This window comes from Lynx canadensis, chromosome F1 (assembly GCF_007474595.2).
Source record: "Lynx canadensis isolate LIC74 chromosome F1, mLynCan4.pri.v2, whole genome shotgun sequence".
In the NCBI taxonomy this organism is placed as follows: Eukaryota; Metazoa; Chordata; class Mammalia; order Carnivora; family Felidae; genus Lynx; species Lynx canadensis.
The window spans coordinates 14193469-14209828 of NC_044319.2; the positions used below are offsets into that span (position 1 = coordinate 14193469).

General features: G+C 38.8%; 1 protein-coding gene across 4 annotated transcripts in view; it reads left to right on the forward strand.

Annotated features, from left to right (window-relative positions):
- DNM3 (dynamin 3) overlaps positions 1–16360 on the forward strand; it is a 551444-nt gene that overhangs the window by 247564 nt on the left and 287520 nt on the right. For 2 of the 4 annotated variants that reach the window (XM_030302287.1, XM_030302289.1), the window contains exons 13-14: positions 5603–5654; positions 6475–6504. In XM_030302287.1, coding sequence (XP_030158147.1) covers positions 5603–5654; positions 6475–6504 — 82 coding nt within the window. The remainder of the gene's footprint in view (positions 1–5602; positions 5655–6474; positions 6505–16360) is intronic. The other 2 variants (XM_030302290.1, XM_030302291.1) reach the window with 1 other exon arrangement.

A 16360-nucleotide genomic window follows, 5' to 3' on the forward strand; every position in this document is an offset into this window, starting at 1 on the left:
GTAAGGCCAGCTGCTGGGGCTGCAGTGGGATTGGTGTGTGTAGTTTCTTCCCCTCTCACCAGGGCAGGAGTCACCTTGGAGTGTTGCCAGCCCCTTTTGCGGCCGCTTGCAGGATGAGATGCAGGAGGAGCCACTTTGGAGGGACCTCTGGTAGAACGAGGCAGGTTGGATGGGCTGAATCCACAGGAGAATGCAGGGGTGAAGTGCACGGTGTCAACAAGATAGGTGGAGGGTGCTCAAGCTGGTTTCCACAGGTGTCTGGCTACCTAGGCTTGGGCCAGGGGTTGGCGGGGCAGTGGGAAGAAATGGCACTTGCCAGCTCTTTTGTTCTTGGAGAAGTCTCCTAAAGCTCTCTGTCACTCCAGCATGCATTCTGAGATTACTAAATAACTCTCCTGCCCATAAACCCCATGCGCTTTTCAAACTGCTGCTTCTGTGCTATATCTTGGTGGGATTGTTTGTTGTCCTGTCTCATTAGGGCAGAGACGCAGTTTCTTATTGCTTTCCACATCTCCCAGAACTAAGCCTGCCGACTTTTAAAGTACTGGAGTTAAGCCCCACTGGTTATAAAAAACTCACGAAGTAAAGCCCCACTAGTTTTCAAAGCCAAATGTTACGGGCACTTGTATTTCTAGTGCAGGTCCCCTGTGCCTGGGGTGCCTGGGATGGAGTCTGTTTCTCTACCTTCTCCGTGCTTGTAGTGTCCCTCCCATCTGTGATTAGTCTCACTGGGAGTTTGGTTTCCCACCATGTCTTTGCCCCTCCTACCTTTTTTTGATGTGGCCTCCTCTCTACAATTAACTGTGGAAAGTCTGTTCTGCCATTCTTCAGGTCATTTTCTGCTTTGGTTGTGCTGATGTGGCTGTTACTAGGTATGTTAGTTGGACCAGGTGAGGTTAGGATCCTCCTCCTCTGCCATTTTCCCAGAAGTCTTCCCATTTTTAAATAAATATTTTGAAAAGCTTTCAGTTCAATCATCATTGCATATATAAGAGTTAAGATAAAGAATGTTTTCTATCTAGACAGTTTGGTTTTTATTATGTTCTTTATGGGGTAACTTCAAGTACCTAAATGCATCATTAATAAGTATTTTTATGGGGCCAGTTGCTGTGAAAAGATTATTCTTTAGGTCAAAAGTACAGTTAATTTAGTGTTTGTTTTAACACTAATATTTGAGATTGGCTTATAAGATAAATCTCTTTTTCTTTTTGCATATTCTTGGAATATGGTAGATCCTAACTAGGATTGCAGAGTAGATAAAGTTTCTGTCAGTGCAAAGTCTCTTCACCTAATGTCGGTCATAAGCTTCGAAAATAACTTTGCATCTCAAGGAATCTTGGATGTAAAAGGAACCTAAGAGGTGCATGTGGGTGGCTTCAGTCTGGTGAGTGTTAGGCTCTTGATTTTGACTCAGGTCATGATCCCAGGGTTGGGGGATTAAGCCCCACGTTAGGCTCTGGGCTAAGTATGGAGCCTGCTCAAGATATTCTCTGTCTCCCCCTCTGACTCTCTCCCCTGCTCATGTACATGTACTCTCCCTCTCTCATTAAAAGAAATAATAAATAAAAGGAACCTAAGAAACAGCTACTCCAGTCCCCCCACCCTTTGTTTCTATCTATCTATACACGCAAATACACACACACACACACACACACACACACACACACACACACACACACACTATAAGAGCCATAAGAGCCAAATTTTTTTTTATTGAGGTAGCACAGGGAGTCATCAACAATCTCTGGCTTTTGCTTTATGTTCTGTTTTGTTCTCTTATGTGACTTAAGGGGACCTACACATAATTCAAAGGTCCCCAATAGTTTGCCTACTTTAAACACCCATGGACCTATCATAGTTTGAAATGATCATAATAGTCAGTGATTTATTTTAAAACATTTCCCCTTAAGAAAACCCTAAAAGAGGGGCGCCTGGGTGGCGCAGTCGGTTAAGCGTCCGACTTCAGCCAGGTCACGATCTCGCGGTCCGTGAGTTCGAGCCCCGCGTCAGACTCTGGGCTGATGGCTCAGAGCCTGGAGCCTGTTTCCGATTCTGTGTCTCCCTCTCTCTCTGCCCCTACCCCGTTCATGCTCTGTCTCTCTCTGTCCCAAAAATAAATAAACGTTGAAAAAAAAAATTAAAAAAAAAAAAAAGAAAACCCTAAAAGAGAATTATGGTGGTTGGAATGGATGACCATTGCCAGGAAGATGGCATGGTCATACTACAATAGTAGCTGTCCCAGTTCTTCCCAGAAGAGGAGAAACCTGCAGTCCCTAGAGAAAGAAAGCATGGCCAAAATCTGAAGCCCCAGAGGAATAATACGTTCAGACACACTTCATGCTTCAGGGCCTGGTGAGAAGCCAGGAGTCAGTGTGGAAGCATCAGACCCCTGGCCACAGCCTAACACAAAGCTTGTCTCCTTTAAAATTTCACCACAAAAACCTGAATAATTTAAATTTGGATGATGTAGAGAAATGGTTGGAGAGAGATGAATTTCTTAGTGATTAAGGGAAGCAAGCATTTAACTAAAAACTAGTAAAATAACAATAATGAGGAAAGAAGAAGCTGAAACCCTGAAATTAGCAAATTGAAAAACAACTAAAAATACACACATAATATCTTAAGGAATCATATGCTGTGTGACCTTTTATCACTGGTGCCTTCCCCAGCCTCATTTTAATGCAGTATATATTTCTTCACGAGTTTGAGTAAGGAGAAGCAGTTTAAGAAGAACTGGAGATTATAAAAGATTGCTATTTTGAACAACTTTTCTGAATGTGTGATTTGTGCTGTGCTCCTGAATCATAATATCCCATCACTTTAATTTTTTGTTTGGGGTGCCTGGGTGGCTCAGCTGGTTAAGGTCTGACTCTTGATTTTGGTTCAGGTCATGATCTCACAGTTTGTAGGTTCGAGCCCTGCATTGCACTGTCAGTGCAGAATCTGCTTGGGATTCTCTCTCTCTCTCTCTCTCTCTCTCTCTCTTTCTTTCTCTCTCTTCCCCCTTCTCCCCTCCCCCACCTTCACTTTCTCTATCAAAATAAATAAAAATAAATAAACTTAAAACAATGTTGGGGCACCTGGGTGGCTCAGTCGGTTGAGTGTCTGACTTCGGATCAGGTCATGATCTCGCAGTTCGTGAATTCGAGCCCTGAATTGGGCTCTGTGCTGACAGCTCAGAGCCTGCTTCAGATTTTGTGTCCCCCTCTCTCTCCACCGCACCCCTGCTTGTACTCTGTCTCTGTCTTTCAAAAATGAATAAACATAAAAAATTTTTTTAAATAAATTGTTGATTAATGACTTTAATCTACTTTTTCTCTGTTTTAGACTATTTCATCAATCTCCAAAACAGCTTCTATAAACTATTAAACAACCAGTGAGAGGATTCAGTTATTACTAGTCTTCTCAGAATTACCACCAATGACTTGTGTTTTCTTGTATCAATAGGTGTTTACTCATGGATTAGCTGAAAAGAAAGCCTTCAATTCTTTTGACAGAAACAGTAACATCACATATAAATATCTGGGCTCTGGGGTTAAATTGTCGGGGTCATATCAGGCTCTTAACGCCTCTTTGCTCATGTTATAATGATATCAGTCTCATTGGACTTTTCATTCAGCAGATATTTGTTGAAGCCAAAGTAGTTTCTAGGCACTGGGGATATGGAACAGGCAAACCTTCTGCTTACAAGGAGCTTACATTCTAATGGAAGAACACAGAAAATAGACACACAAATCAGTAAACTATATAGTATGTTTGAAGGTGAAAAGTGCCATAAAGAAAAATAGAACAGTATAAAGAGGATGAGAGTCCTGGAGGAGGGAGGCATGCAATTTTGAATAGGGTGATCATAGTAGGTCTCACTGAAAAGATAAATTTGAACAAAGACTTGAAGGAGGTGCTATCAAGAGCCATGCAGATGTATGGGGGAAGCATATCAAGGCTTCAGGTGGGAGTATACTTGGTGGGCTCGAAAAAAAGAACGGAGTCAGTGTGGCTGGACCTCTCCAGTGAACAAGGTGGGGAGAGTTGATGATTCAAAGAGGCAGAGGGTGGGGGTCAATTGAGTAGGGCCTGTACCATTGTAAGGACTTTTACCCTGAGTAGAATGGTATTGCATAGTAGTATAGAATGTTTTAAGCGGAAGAGTGGCAAAGATCCCCTTTTTAAAAGGATCACTTGGGGCGCCTGGGTGGCGCAGTCGGTTAAGCGTCCGACTTCAGCCAGGTCACGATCTCGCGGTCCGTGAGTTTGAGCCCCGCATCGGGCTCTGGGCTGATGGCTCAGAGCCTGGAGCCTGTTTCCGATTCTGTGTCTCCCTCTCTCTCTGCCCCTCCCCCATTCATGCTCTGTCTCTCTCTGTCCCAAAAATAAATAAACGTTGAAAAAAAAATTAAAAAATAAAATAAAATAAAAGGATCACTCACTCTGGCCTCTGTGTTGAGAATCAATGTTAGGAGGACAAGTGTGGAAACAGAGACCCGAGTAAGTGATCACAACCACACAAGTAAGAGATGACAGTGGCTTGGACCAATGTGCTAGCAATGAAGGTGGTAAAAAGATGTTGAATTTTATTTTATTTCTTTTTAAAAGACTTTTGTTTTTAAGTAATCTCTACATCCAACATGCGGTTTCAACCTATAACTCCAAGATCAAGAGTCTCATGCTCCACCACCTGAGCCACCCAGGCACCCCAAGCTGTTGAATTTTAATACACTGTTGAATTTTAAATACATATTAAAAACTAGAGTCAATAGCATATGCTCGTGATTGGATATGGAGTGCGAGAGAGAGAAGAATCAAGGATTTTGGCTTAAGCACTTGGAAATATGGAATTGCCACTAATTGAGGAGGGGAAAACTGTGGTGGAGCAGGTTTTAGGGAAGAGATCATAAGTTCAGTCTTGGCACATTAAGTTTGAGATGTGCATTAGACATCAAGTGGAAAGCGTGAGTTGTCAAAAACATTTATGTGTCTGGAGCTGGGGAGAAAGGTCCAAGCTAGAGATCACTGTAGGAGTTGTCAGAATGTAGAATTCAAAGCATTGAGTTTGGGTAATTTCACAGAGAGTTTGGGATCTGGAATCAGACTAATTGGTACTTATTAGCTCAGTGACTTTGGGAAAGCCACTTTGCTTCTCTGTGACTCATTTTCTCCATCTGTAAAATGAGAAAAATAATAGTAACTATCTCATGGGTTAAAATTGAAATTTAAATCAAAATCACTAATACCTACAAAGCACTTAGAACATGACATTTATTTGATATGTATATTTAATAAGTGTTAACTGTTAATTTTCAGTACAACTATTCTGTATACATACTAGGACATCACAAATACTTGCACAAACTCCTGTCACTGATGTAGCAATACAGCTTTTTATCCTGTGGTGTTATGTTTTTGTTTTGGGCTTGTTAATTGGTACTAATTCCCCTTAGTTGGTTTTGCTTCCAGAATTAAACTGCTTCCAGAATTTCCTTCCTGGAGTTTTGGTATTTGCTCTGCTTCAGTTGTTGATATATTTTGAAAGCCTGTATATATTTTAATATCTGTTAGTTGTTCCCAAAGTTTCTTCAGTGCTCTTCTCCTTTGCTTTTCTTAGTGCTCAGCAGAGGAGCAGTCAGGTTCACAAGAAAAACACAATTGGAAATCAGGTAGGAATTTTTAAAATAATCGGTGCATGCACTCTCCCCAAAGTTTGAACTCAGTCGCTTGATTGACTGCTTTTTAATGCAAATTAATCATGTGCAAATCTTGCTGAAAATGCAGCTTTTTGTTTTGTTTTGTTTTTGCTTTTAAGGTTTTTGGAGTGTGTTGCATTTTTTTTTTTTTGCTACCTTATGCACTTAACTTTATTGATTTATTTTAAATAACTTTTCTGCTACTTGCTCTGCTTTTCAAAATTGACTCCTTGTGTCTTACTTTGCTTGCTTATGTTACCCCTAAATTTGATTTAACATTGAATCTGTGAGTCAGTTCAAGGTTAAAATATGGTGAGTAGTTGCATGAGCTTCTGATGCTGCTGACTAGTTCACACATTTGCACAGCTTGGTAACAGTGAAGGGACAGCTCATAAAAGAAGGCAGTTGTTGGATTTATCGCTGCCATACCAAATTTTTGTTGGTTAATGAAGATGTTAATTCCTAAGAAGATCTGATCTTTTGAGTTTTTGTGTTTTGGGCTGACCAGCTGTCTCTGACTAATAGCGCTCTGCAGAGATTGCATTAACTCTGACAGTTTGCTGTTTCTTTTATGTTTTATGTGATAATGAATATTTGCATTGTTATTTCTTTTCAAGTCAAAACAATGATGATTTTATAGGTTTTTTTTTTAATTCAGAGGTACAATTATTGAACAAATTGAAACCTCTGCTCTAGAAGTTTTTCCATTGTTTTGAAAGGAGAAGAGGTAATAACAGACTTTATTTTACAAACTTTTTTCTGAACTAAAGCATATAATTCTTTGCTATTTCAGGGAACCAATCTTCCGCCTTCAAGGCAAATTGTACGAGCTAAGTTCTGTAAGCTTTACTGTTGCTTTTTCATTTAGCTTCCCAAGGGCAGAGTTTGTCTTTAACTGATTAACTCAACTAGCGCTTGCTACTAATTTTTTTTTTAACTTAGGTTGTCTTGTCCGTAACACTCTATCATTGATATAAAAATCCTCTTAAGAGGGTTCATCCCTTCACTGCTAATAACTTGCTGTGATTGAAAGGTATGAACTAGTAAACTCTAAAATGCTGTAATAATAAACCCTTAACATTGTGGGTGCTTTGATTATTTCTCTAATTTTAATGGGCCTTAAAATAATTAAAATCATTAATGATCTTCATCTCTGTCCCTTTATGCTCTGTTGTTACAAGGTGTAAGCCTTTCTCTACAACTTGTATGATAATGTTTCCAATAAATGTAGTTGGTGCTTGTAAAAGGTGGGTATTAAACCCCTGGTTTTCGATGTATTTGTTATAAGTCAACTTAATTATAATTATTTGGATTTATTTAAAAAAATAAAACAAAACCAAAATTACATCAATTCCTATCTTACATGGCTTTAAAGTTGAATCTTTTAAAACCAGATATTGTATCTTCATTTTATGGAAGTGTAAAGATACTGTCAAATTTCTGGCGTAGACATTAAAAAAAGACCAAAAAAATTACACTCTTATTTCTACCATGGATGAAGCAGCTTTAAAGTCTTTCTTCCAATTGTGCTCAAGTTGAGACTGAGATTGGAGCGTGGGCCAATTATTTGCCTCATGATGTTTTGGAAGAAACAAACTTTGGAACTAGACATTCCAGGGTTTAAATTCTGCTCTGTCACTTAGTAGCCATGTGGCCTGGGACAAACTGAACCCAAGTTTGCTCAGTTGTGTGATGGGAAAAATAGAAAACATTTCTGTAGGATGATTGATTCTGATGAGAATCAGAAATAATTTACCTAATGAGGTTTGCAGCTGGATACTGGGTGTATGCCTGCAAACAGTATAAACCTTGCTGTTAGCAGGTAGGTACTGTTCTTGAAACTTCAGGGAGAAAAAATATAAAATCTAAGAAAATTACAAAAGTTATAAAATGAGAACAATTAAACACTTGGGAAAATTAGAAGCTGTGGCAAATTATTCTGAAGCTTGCAATGCCCAGATTAAGGCTAGATGTGTGGTATAAAGGATTTATCCATAAAACCTTCCTCATGGTCAGAAGCGCTAGCTCGTAGAAGTTTATACTTATTGGAAAAGCGAGAGTATAGTGGCATAAATGCATATTTTAAATCAGATCTGAAAGGAAACTCCAAACAGGTTTCAATTATAGATTGCTTCCAAATGCTAAAATAATGCTAATTGTGTTTCTGTGACTTACTTTCCCTGAGTACTTAAAAGCCCATACGTTATGGAAGTTTTAAAATTCAAGAAAATAGAATTGAGTGAGTGTTATAATAGAATACAGATCCCTACCCAAAATCCTTACGGTCAGATGTACCTTTAATGCCAGAACTTTTTGGAGTTTAGAAAAAAAAGTATATTGCATATTTCCTATATTACTCAATATCCCTGTGGGGTCAGAGACAGCACCCTTTAATTAAACACATCACGGTTCTACAGTAAAACAAATGCATAGTCCCACTAAGTAGATTAAATGAAAGATAAACATATTTTTCTGTCAGGTTAGGTTTCGCTGCTTCATTTTTGTTTTGTTTGTTTTAAAAGAAAAACCTTTTACTTTGCAAGTAAAGTGTTATGAACCTGTATATCTTATATATCAGGATCAAATTCAGTCATTGAATGCAGTATAGTATATTTTAGAGAATCTTTTATTGTTTTTAGCTGCTGAGCAGAAATGAACCATAATTACTTGAAATCATTTCTTTATGAATCTGAATGTCTGAGGTTGATTTCAGTTTCTACAAAAAGTTTTGGCCTATCAAAAAGCTCAAAGTCAGGGGCCATTAGAGCCCAGACTGTTAACTGATCCTGGAGTTGATGGGGCTGAAATATCCTGTGCTATCCTAGCAAGTGTTTATCCATTCTGATATTCCCTTCAGGCTCCTGGTTGTAAAAGATTCTAATGTGCAGAATCTGCTCTGAAATATTTTAGAAGGATTTAAGGAAAGTAAAACTCCTCTTTAAAGTCAATCCCATTAGTTTTTGGCTTCCTAGAAATTTGTCATCTTGGAAGTTCCACAAGTTGATGTCAACATATGTACAAAAAAATGTGAGCACACAATTAGCCTAAAGTTGCACTGCCCAGTAATTTAACTGTAACCTTCATTCATCCCTTCACTCATCAAATATGTATCCAAAACTTAAGAGTACCCAAACCTGTGGTAGATGTTTAGAATAGAATGATGAATAAATCATGGGTCCTATCCTCATGGAGCTCACAGCCCAGTGGGGATGATGGTAAGTAAGCAAATTGAAGTTGGCCTCCTCTTTCAAGGTTAGCTCCTTCTGATCCTTCAGGTCTCACTGAAATATCACTTCTGGAATAGGCTGGCCCTGAGCACGAAGATCTAAAATCACCATCCCGCCCCTCCTTGTTGACATCATCTATTATCTTGTTATCTTATTTATTTTTTCATATTCCTTCACTAGGAACTAAGCTCCATTACAGCTATTTTGTGTGTGTGTGTGTTGCTGAAAGCCGTGGAGTATCATTGTAAGGTTTTAAGCACAATCATAACATCTTAGAAAGATTATTCTGCCTACATGTGAAAGGTTTTGAAGAGAGGATGAGATTAGAAAAAGACTAGTTAGAAGGCTGTTGCAGACAAGAGATGATGGTGATCTGGGCTAAGCTATGTGTGATGGGTTTGAGGAGAAGCTGATGAATTCAGGACATAATAAACAGGAAGAGTCTAAAGGATTTACGATGAATTGGATGTTGAGGAGAGGGCCGGGGATGATCCCCAATGATGTTTAGATATCTGATTTAGGCACAGATGAATGGAGATGCTGTTCATGGAGAAAGAAATATGGTAAGAAACTCAGATTTGGATTCAGCGTTAGGAAGGGTAGATATATTGAATATGAGTCACTGTGGGAGACAGGAGTAAAAATGTCCAGAGGGACGTTTGATAAAAGTGTCTAGAGTTGAGAAGAGATGGAGAATTATTTATTCCAAAGATAGTAGGGAGCCATTGAGATATCCAGTAGGAAAGGGATGTCATCTAACTTGTATGGTAGAACGATCTGTGTGTCAGCCGTATGGGATGATTTGGAGGAGTAAAACTAGAGGTTTGGAAATTGGTGGAGATGTTTTTGAAATAATTCAGGTAAGAAAATACAAATGTTGGTAGCAACGGGTATGTGGAAGTGACAGATCCAAATTATATTTAGAGGATGGGAAGAGTTATAAATAGTTGTGGAGCTGGAAGGAGGGAGTCATCTTTCCAGGCTATGGCTAAGGGGATCCATTGACCAAGGGGGTGCAGGCGAAGGAAAAGCAGATTTCAGGGGAGATGGGAGAAGGTGGTGACTTCAGCCAGATACATTTTTTGTGCCTATTGGAAATATCAGGAGGGTTGAGGTTCAAGACTTGTCTAGACTGGAGATATGTTTTATAGCTGTCAATGTATGTACATGGTAGTCATGGAAGTCATGGGAGTAAATGAGGTTGTCTCCAATGGATAAAAACAGAAGAACATAAGGGATTTAAAGGGTAATGGAGAAATAAGAGTTAGGGAAGAATGAGGAACTGAAAAGCAGTCTAAGAAATGAAAGAGGTAGGAAAACTTGGAGAGCAGTACAATGAGAGCCAATGAAAGAGAAGGTTTCAAGGAGGGAATGCTGATTAGTATTAGATGTTTCCTAGAGCTCAAGAAACATAGGGGAGGTTGTCAAAATAGGTGGACTGGTAGTGTTGGGGATCACCTGAGGTAGTACCAGTTCTTTTGGTCTTATGAATTACTCTTCTACCTTATAGCTAGAAGGTAGCATAAAGCTTAGAAAGCAGACAATGGAATTGATATCCTGAGCTGAGTTTGTTTTTCCAGGAAGGCAGCAAATAAAGTCAAGAGAACAGAAGGGTTACAATTTTGAAAAGACAGGTTGAAATAAAAGATTGTATAATCTCATATGAATAGTTTTGATTGATGTATTAGGACAAGTCAACCAAGTAACAAACAACCCCAGAGTTTCAGTAGCTTAATACAGTAACAGTTTAATTGACTCTGCTGTAACAATCCACTGAAGGTCATTGAGATGCTGGTGGTGAGAGTAAGGGGCATCTATCCCTGGTTTACATGGTCAGTCATGGACTTTAGAATCTTCTTTATCCTTCTAACAGATGGGAAAGAGAAAGAAGCCTGAGTGAGGGAAGTTTTTAAGGACCAGCCTGAAAATGTCACACATTTGTTTACATTTCCATTCCATTGATTGACCAGAACTCAGTCATTTGGCCTCACCTAACTGCAGGGGAAACAGAAAAATATAATCTGAACTTGTGCCCAGGATAAAGAAAAGAGGAGAGATGGTGTTGACTGAAAATTGAAAGGAGATGGGCAAGCCAGAGCACTTGGGGGTTGGGGGGGAGGAGGTTTACTGAAATTGGAGAAAATGTGTACAGTAGTCCCCTTTTATCTATGGGGGATACATTCTAAGACCCCCAGTGAATGCCTAAAATTGTGGATAGTACCAAGCCCTACATATGTGTCTTTTTCTATACATACATGTGTACATACATACATACCTGTGATAAAACTTAATTTATAAATTAGTCATAGCAAGAGATTAACAATAATAAACTAATAATAAAATGGAACCATTATGGCAATATACTGTAATAAAAGTTATGTGAGTGTGACCTCTCTCAAAATATCTTATTGTACTCATCCTTCTTGTGACGATGGGAGATGATAAAATGCCTACGTGATAAGATGAAGTGTGGTGAACAACACAGGCATTGTGGCATAGCGTTTGGCTACTGACCTTGTGATGATAAGTCAGGAGGGTCATCTGCTTCTGGGCTGCAGTGGACATCGGTTAACTGAAACCACAGAAAGTGAAACCTCAGATAAGGGAGGACTAACACACCAGGATTAAGGGGAAAAGGTGGTAGGTTGATGGTTGAAGTCTGTGAGTGGCATGCTGTATCTCAAGGTGGGCAAGAGAATGGCACCTGAAAGAAAGTCAGAGATGTTATTGGAATAAGAAAGAACAGACACTGGAAGAAGGGAAGGACAAATGATAACTACAGATATTTGTAGAGCATTGTTTGTCTTCAGAGGGTGTGGGCAGCTGAAGAGAAATGGAGACGAAATTTCCCAGATTTAAGGTCTAGGATATATTGAAGCCAGGAGGATCACATGATTGTTAATCCATTCCTTTAGTTATAAGAATCTGGGACAGGAAGGCACAGCTGACATGCTCATTGGTCCAGACTGCACCCAACTGTGATTGTACAATTAGAAGGAATTTTTCCTTAGGCAGGAAGCAAGGCAGCTACTTACAGGGGCTTGCATGTCAGGGCACCTTCTGGTCCTGGGCTTATTGTTTTGTTTTCCACCATTGTGCCTTCTATTGCTTTAGATTGGAGTATGAAATTTAGCTTTCCCAAACCTACAAGGCTCTGGATAACTGGATTCGCAAACTTCTTGAATTGTTGGCCACAAGCAGAAAAGACCTTTCTCCTCAGAACAGATGATGATCTCATCCCTCCCTACTTTCTTGAAAGCTAGCTTCTTTTCTGTAAGTCTCAAAAAATTATCGACATACCCTCTACAGGTCTCAAAAAATTACCCACACACCCCAACATCCTGAAATTTGCCTACTAAGTCCCCTAGTTATTCAGCTGCCATGAGTACATGGTTTGAGACCAATGTTACAAGAGGTGAGAGTTTACTCAGCTATTTTATAATGGTTAAGAAAGATTGATAACTCTTAGGCTACAGTAGAGGGCGCTGCACAGCCCCTCCTCCTCATCCCTCCATTCAGCTTATTCTACCTTTCTGGGTCTGCTGCTCAACTCCCACCCTCACCTGACTTCCCAGGTACTATTATCTATATCAGGATTCTTTCAGGTGTAAATTTCAGAAAAAATTAACTTACACGACCTTGGGAAAAAAGTGAATTAATTCGTTTACATGTTTGAATATTTCAGAAATAAAGTTAAGTACTCTTTAACCCATGGTTCAAACAGTATCAGAATGAACTAGATGAACTCTTTCCATTTTTTGGTTCTGCTTCTTTGCTGTTGGCTCTACTCTTAGAGTCCAAAGGACTGCAACATAACAGCTGTCAGCCCCTGGGGGATTTCCTTCCTACTTTGAATCCAGCAGAAATAAATTAATCTTCCTCCCGGAGGTTTCAAAAAAACTCCTGAGGTTCACTCTGAGTGAATAGGCTTGGATCTGTGCTTATTCCTGAGCCAGTCACTATGGCCAGAGAATGAGGTGTACTGATTGCCTTAGGCCAGACCACCTGGGCTTCTTCACCTTCTTCTGGGTGTGGGCTCTTCACCTCAAAGAGCTGTTGTTGGAAGAAGAGAAAATAGACCCTGGAGGTTGTGTATCAGAGATGATGGCTACAGGTGCTTGTTGAGCATTGTTTGTCTTCACAAAAGTTTAATTTGGATAATAGGATTCTTAATGTATGTTGTCTTCTTAAAGGAATATAAAATGGTTAATACCGCATTATTAAAACCCTATGGTTCATTTACTGATTAATGATTTTTTTTCCAGTTCATCCTTTGACTTTCTCCCCCCACTTCACCTTCCTCTTCCTTTCTTTTGAAAATACATTTCTGTGAACTATATTAAGATGAGAGGTGGTAAAGTGCAGTGGTTTTTCAGAGCTGGAGCTCTGAGAAGCTACTGTGTGGCCAGGAGCAAATTATTTAATTTCCTGTTCCTTAGGTATCTAAAGAAGCTGATAAAAAATGGTAACTGCTTCATGAAATTTTTGTAAGTATTAAATGAGATAATACAAGTTAAGTACCTACAACAGGGCCTGGCTGATAATAAGTCCTATATAAAGTGCTTGCTATTATAATGGTTGTTGTTGTATATCTATATTATTTTGTTAGTCTTCAAGAAAGATAGTAAAATAATTGTTTTTATTTTCTAATTGATCCTTTTCCTCCCTTGGAAGTGGGAAGACTGCTACAAAACAACAATGAATTCTGTATATCCAGTAACGATTCACGGATTAATTTTTGAGGATAGATTTCTGAGTACAGAACAAAGAAAAAACTCCCTACCCCAATATTCTAATAAGCAGTTAAATGTATTTTTAAATAGATATTATAATTTTTTAAACCAGTCAACACTTCTTTATCAAATTGTCATTAAAAGTACTAAAAAAACATTTGTAGGAAGAATTGAATTTTTGTTCTACCTCTCTATTGATCTTCAGGGTGGCCAGTTTTAGTGAAAACTCTGTCAATGCTATAACTAGTGCTTTGTTGTTGTTGTTTTTATAGAAATAACTGAATAATTAAAAATTATCAAATATTTGTAGGAAGGTAGAATATATACCTTTAAGAATGTATGATGCGTACCTGTATTCATTATGCATTACATAGATGCCCCTGTCAGCAAAGAAATATTAATGTGATTTTTACTAAGTATACTGGATTGCATTTTAGGAAACATTTTTAAAATTGTGCAATTCAAGTCAGTGGGAATATAATTTGTTATGCCAATACATGCATATATCACAACTGCTTTCGCATGTATCATATGTGTAAAATGAGATCTGTTGTTCCTAGCTGTGTTTCTTTCCTGTTAGGAGAATACAGCATTGTTTGTTGCCACTTAGTGTGACATTTAAATCTTCAAGTTTATAAATGAATTCTGAGACTGCCATTTTCTGTGATGTGTTAGTTTCCTGGGGCTGTCATAACAAAGTACCACAGAGTGGCTTAAAATAAGAGAAATACATTCTCTCACAGTTCTGGAGGGCTACAAGTCTGAAATGAAAGTGTCTTTAGGTCATATTCCCTGTGAAAGTTCTAGGTAGGCACCTTTCTTGCCTCTTTCTGGCTGTTCATGGCTCTGCATTCCTTGGCTTGTGGCAGCTTGACTCTAATCTGCACCTCCACTTTTCATGGCTGCTCATGCTCTGTATGCGTCTGCTTCTGTGCGGACGCCAGTCATTGGATGCGGAGCCCACTCTAATTCAGTATGACCTCATCTTAACTAATTACATCTACAAAGATCCTATTTCCAAATAGAGTCACATTCTGTGGTTCCAGATGGAAGTGAATTTTGGGAAACTGGATTCAAGTCACTACACCTTGGCCACTTGTAGATTTTTTCTTTTTCTTTCCTTTTTTAAAAAATGGCTTACTATAATAAGACTTTATCTGGAGTTTAGCTATACAGTATGCTGATGTACTTTAATGGTTTATTAAACTAAGAATTTATAAATTGGACCATTGGAGCTTTAAAAGATATTTTCTTTATTCTGTTTGGAGAAAAGACTAATACCTTCTGTTATTGACATAAAGTGGTGCTATTCTTCTGCATGGTACCATTAAAATCTTGTGATTAGTTGCTGTTTTTGTTTTTTTTTTAGGATTGCTTCTTGGGAATTTATCTGTTTCTCTAAAGTTTGTAGCACACAGATAATACATCATGAGGAAAAAAAAGGAAACACTGAACACTTTTAAGTGATAATACACAAACTCCCTTTTTCCTCATTCTTGTTCTGTCTCATCTAGTCTTCTCTCCAGTCTTACCCCCTCAAGAAAGGGAAGAAGTTGGGGGAGGAGAGGTAGAGAGAGAGAGAACCAAGAGTCAGACAGACAAATATGGTGTGGAGCCATAAATCCATCTTTAGATTTGGGAATTTGCATTTTCAAAACTTACCAAGAAGAAAGTTTTTATCAAGTATTTACTTAAAAAAATAAAAATAAAAATAAATGGATAAAGGGACGAATGGCTGTCCACTCCCATCGGTTCTATAGACATCCTAACAATTAACATTGATTACTTACAGTGTTTCAGGTACTTCATACATTAACTCATTAACTCCTCCCAAGACCTGTGAGATAGGTGCCCTTAGTATCTCAGTTTTACAGATAAGGAAACTGAGGCATGGATAAGCCTAGTAATGTGTCCAGTCTTACAGTTTATACATGACAGCATCAGGATTCAAATCCAGGCAATTTGATTCTAATCTTTGTTCTCTTAATTACACTGTTAAACCACTGCTTCTAATAGTTTGTAAATTGCGTCAAGAATCTCAGTCTCAGTTGTGGCAAATCACATTACTTAAATCCATTCACTGTCATTTTTATTTATTACTTAAATTGTTTCTTAATCTAAATCTGATTGATCCTGAATAGAATGAACTTAGGTTTGTATAAATTAATCTGATTGTGGCAGTCAGTTTGGGCTGCTGTAACAAAATACTGTAGATTGGGTGACTTAAACAACAGACATTTATTTCTCACGATTCTGGAAGCTAGAAGTCTGAGACCAGGGTGCCATTGTGGTCGAGTTCTGGGTGAGGGCCCTCTTCCTGGTTATATTCTCACATGCCCTTCCTTGGTGCAGGAAAAGAGAGAGGGAGAGATCCTGTGTCATCTCTTATGTATGTATGTATTTATTTTCAAAGGAGACCCCAGGCCCAATGTGGGGCTTGAACTCATGACCCTGAGATCAAGAGTCACATGTTCTACTAACTGAGTCAGTCAGGTGCCCCTCTTCTCTCTCTCTCTCTCTCTTTTTTTTTTTTTTTAGTTTATTTTTAAGAGAGTGTGGCCCGAGGTGTGCACGGGTGAGGGACAGGGGGAGAGAGAGAGAGAGAGAGAGAGAGAGAGAGAGAGAGAGAGAGAGAGAGAGAGAGAGAGAGAGAGAGAGAGAATATCCCAAGTAGGCTGGAATCTCACAAACCAGAACCAAACTGTGAGATCATGACCTG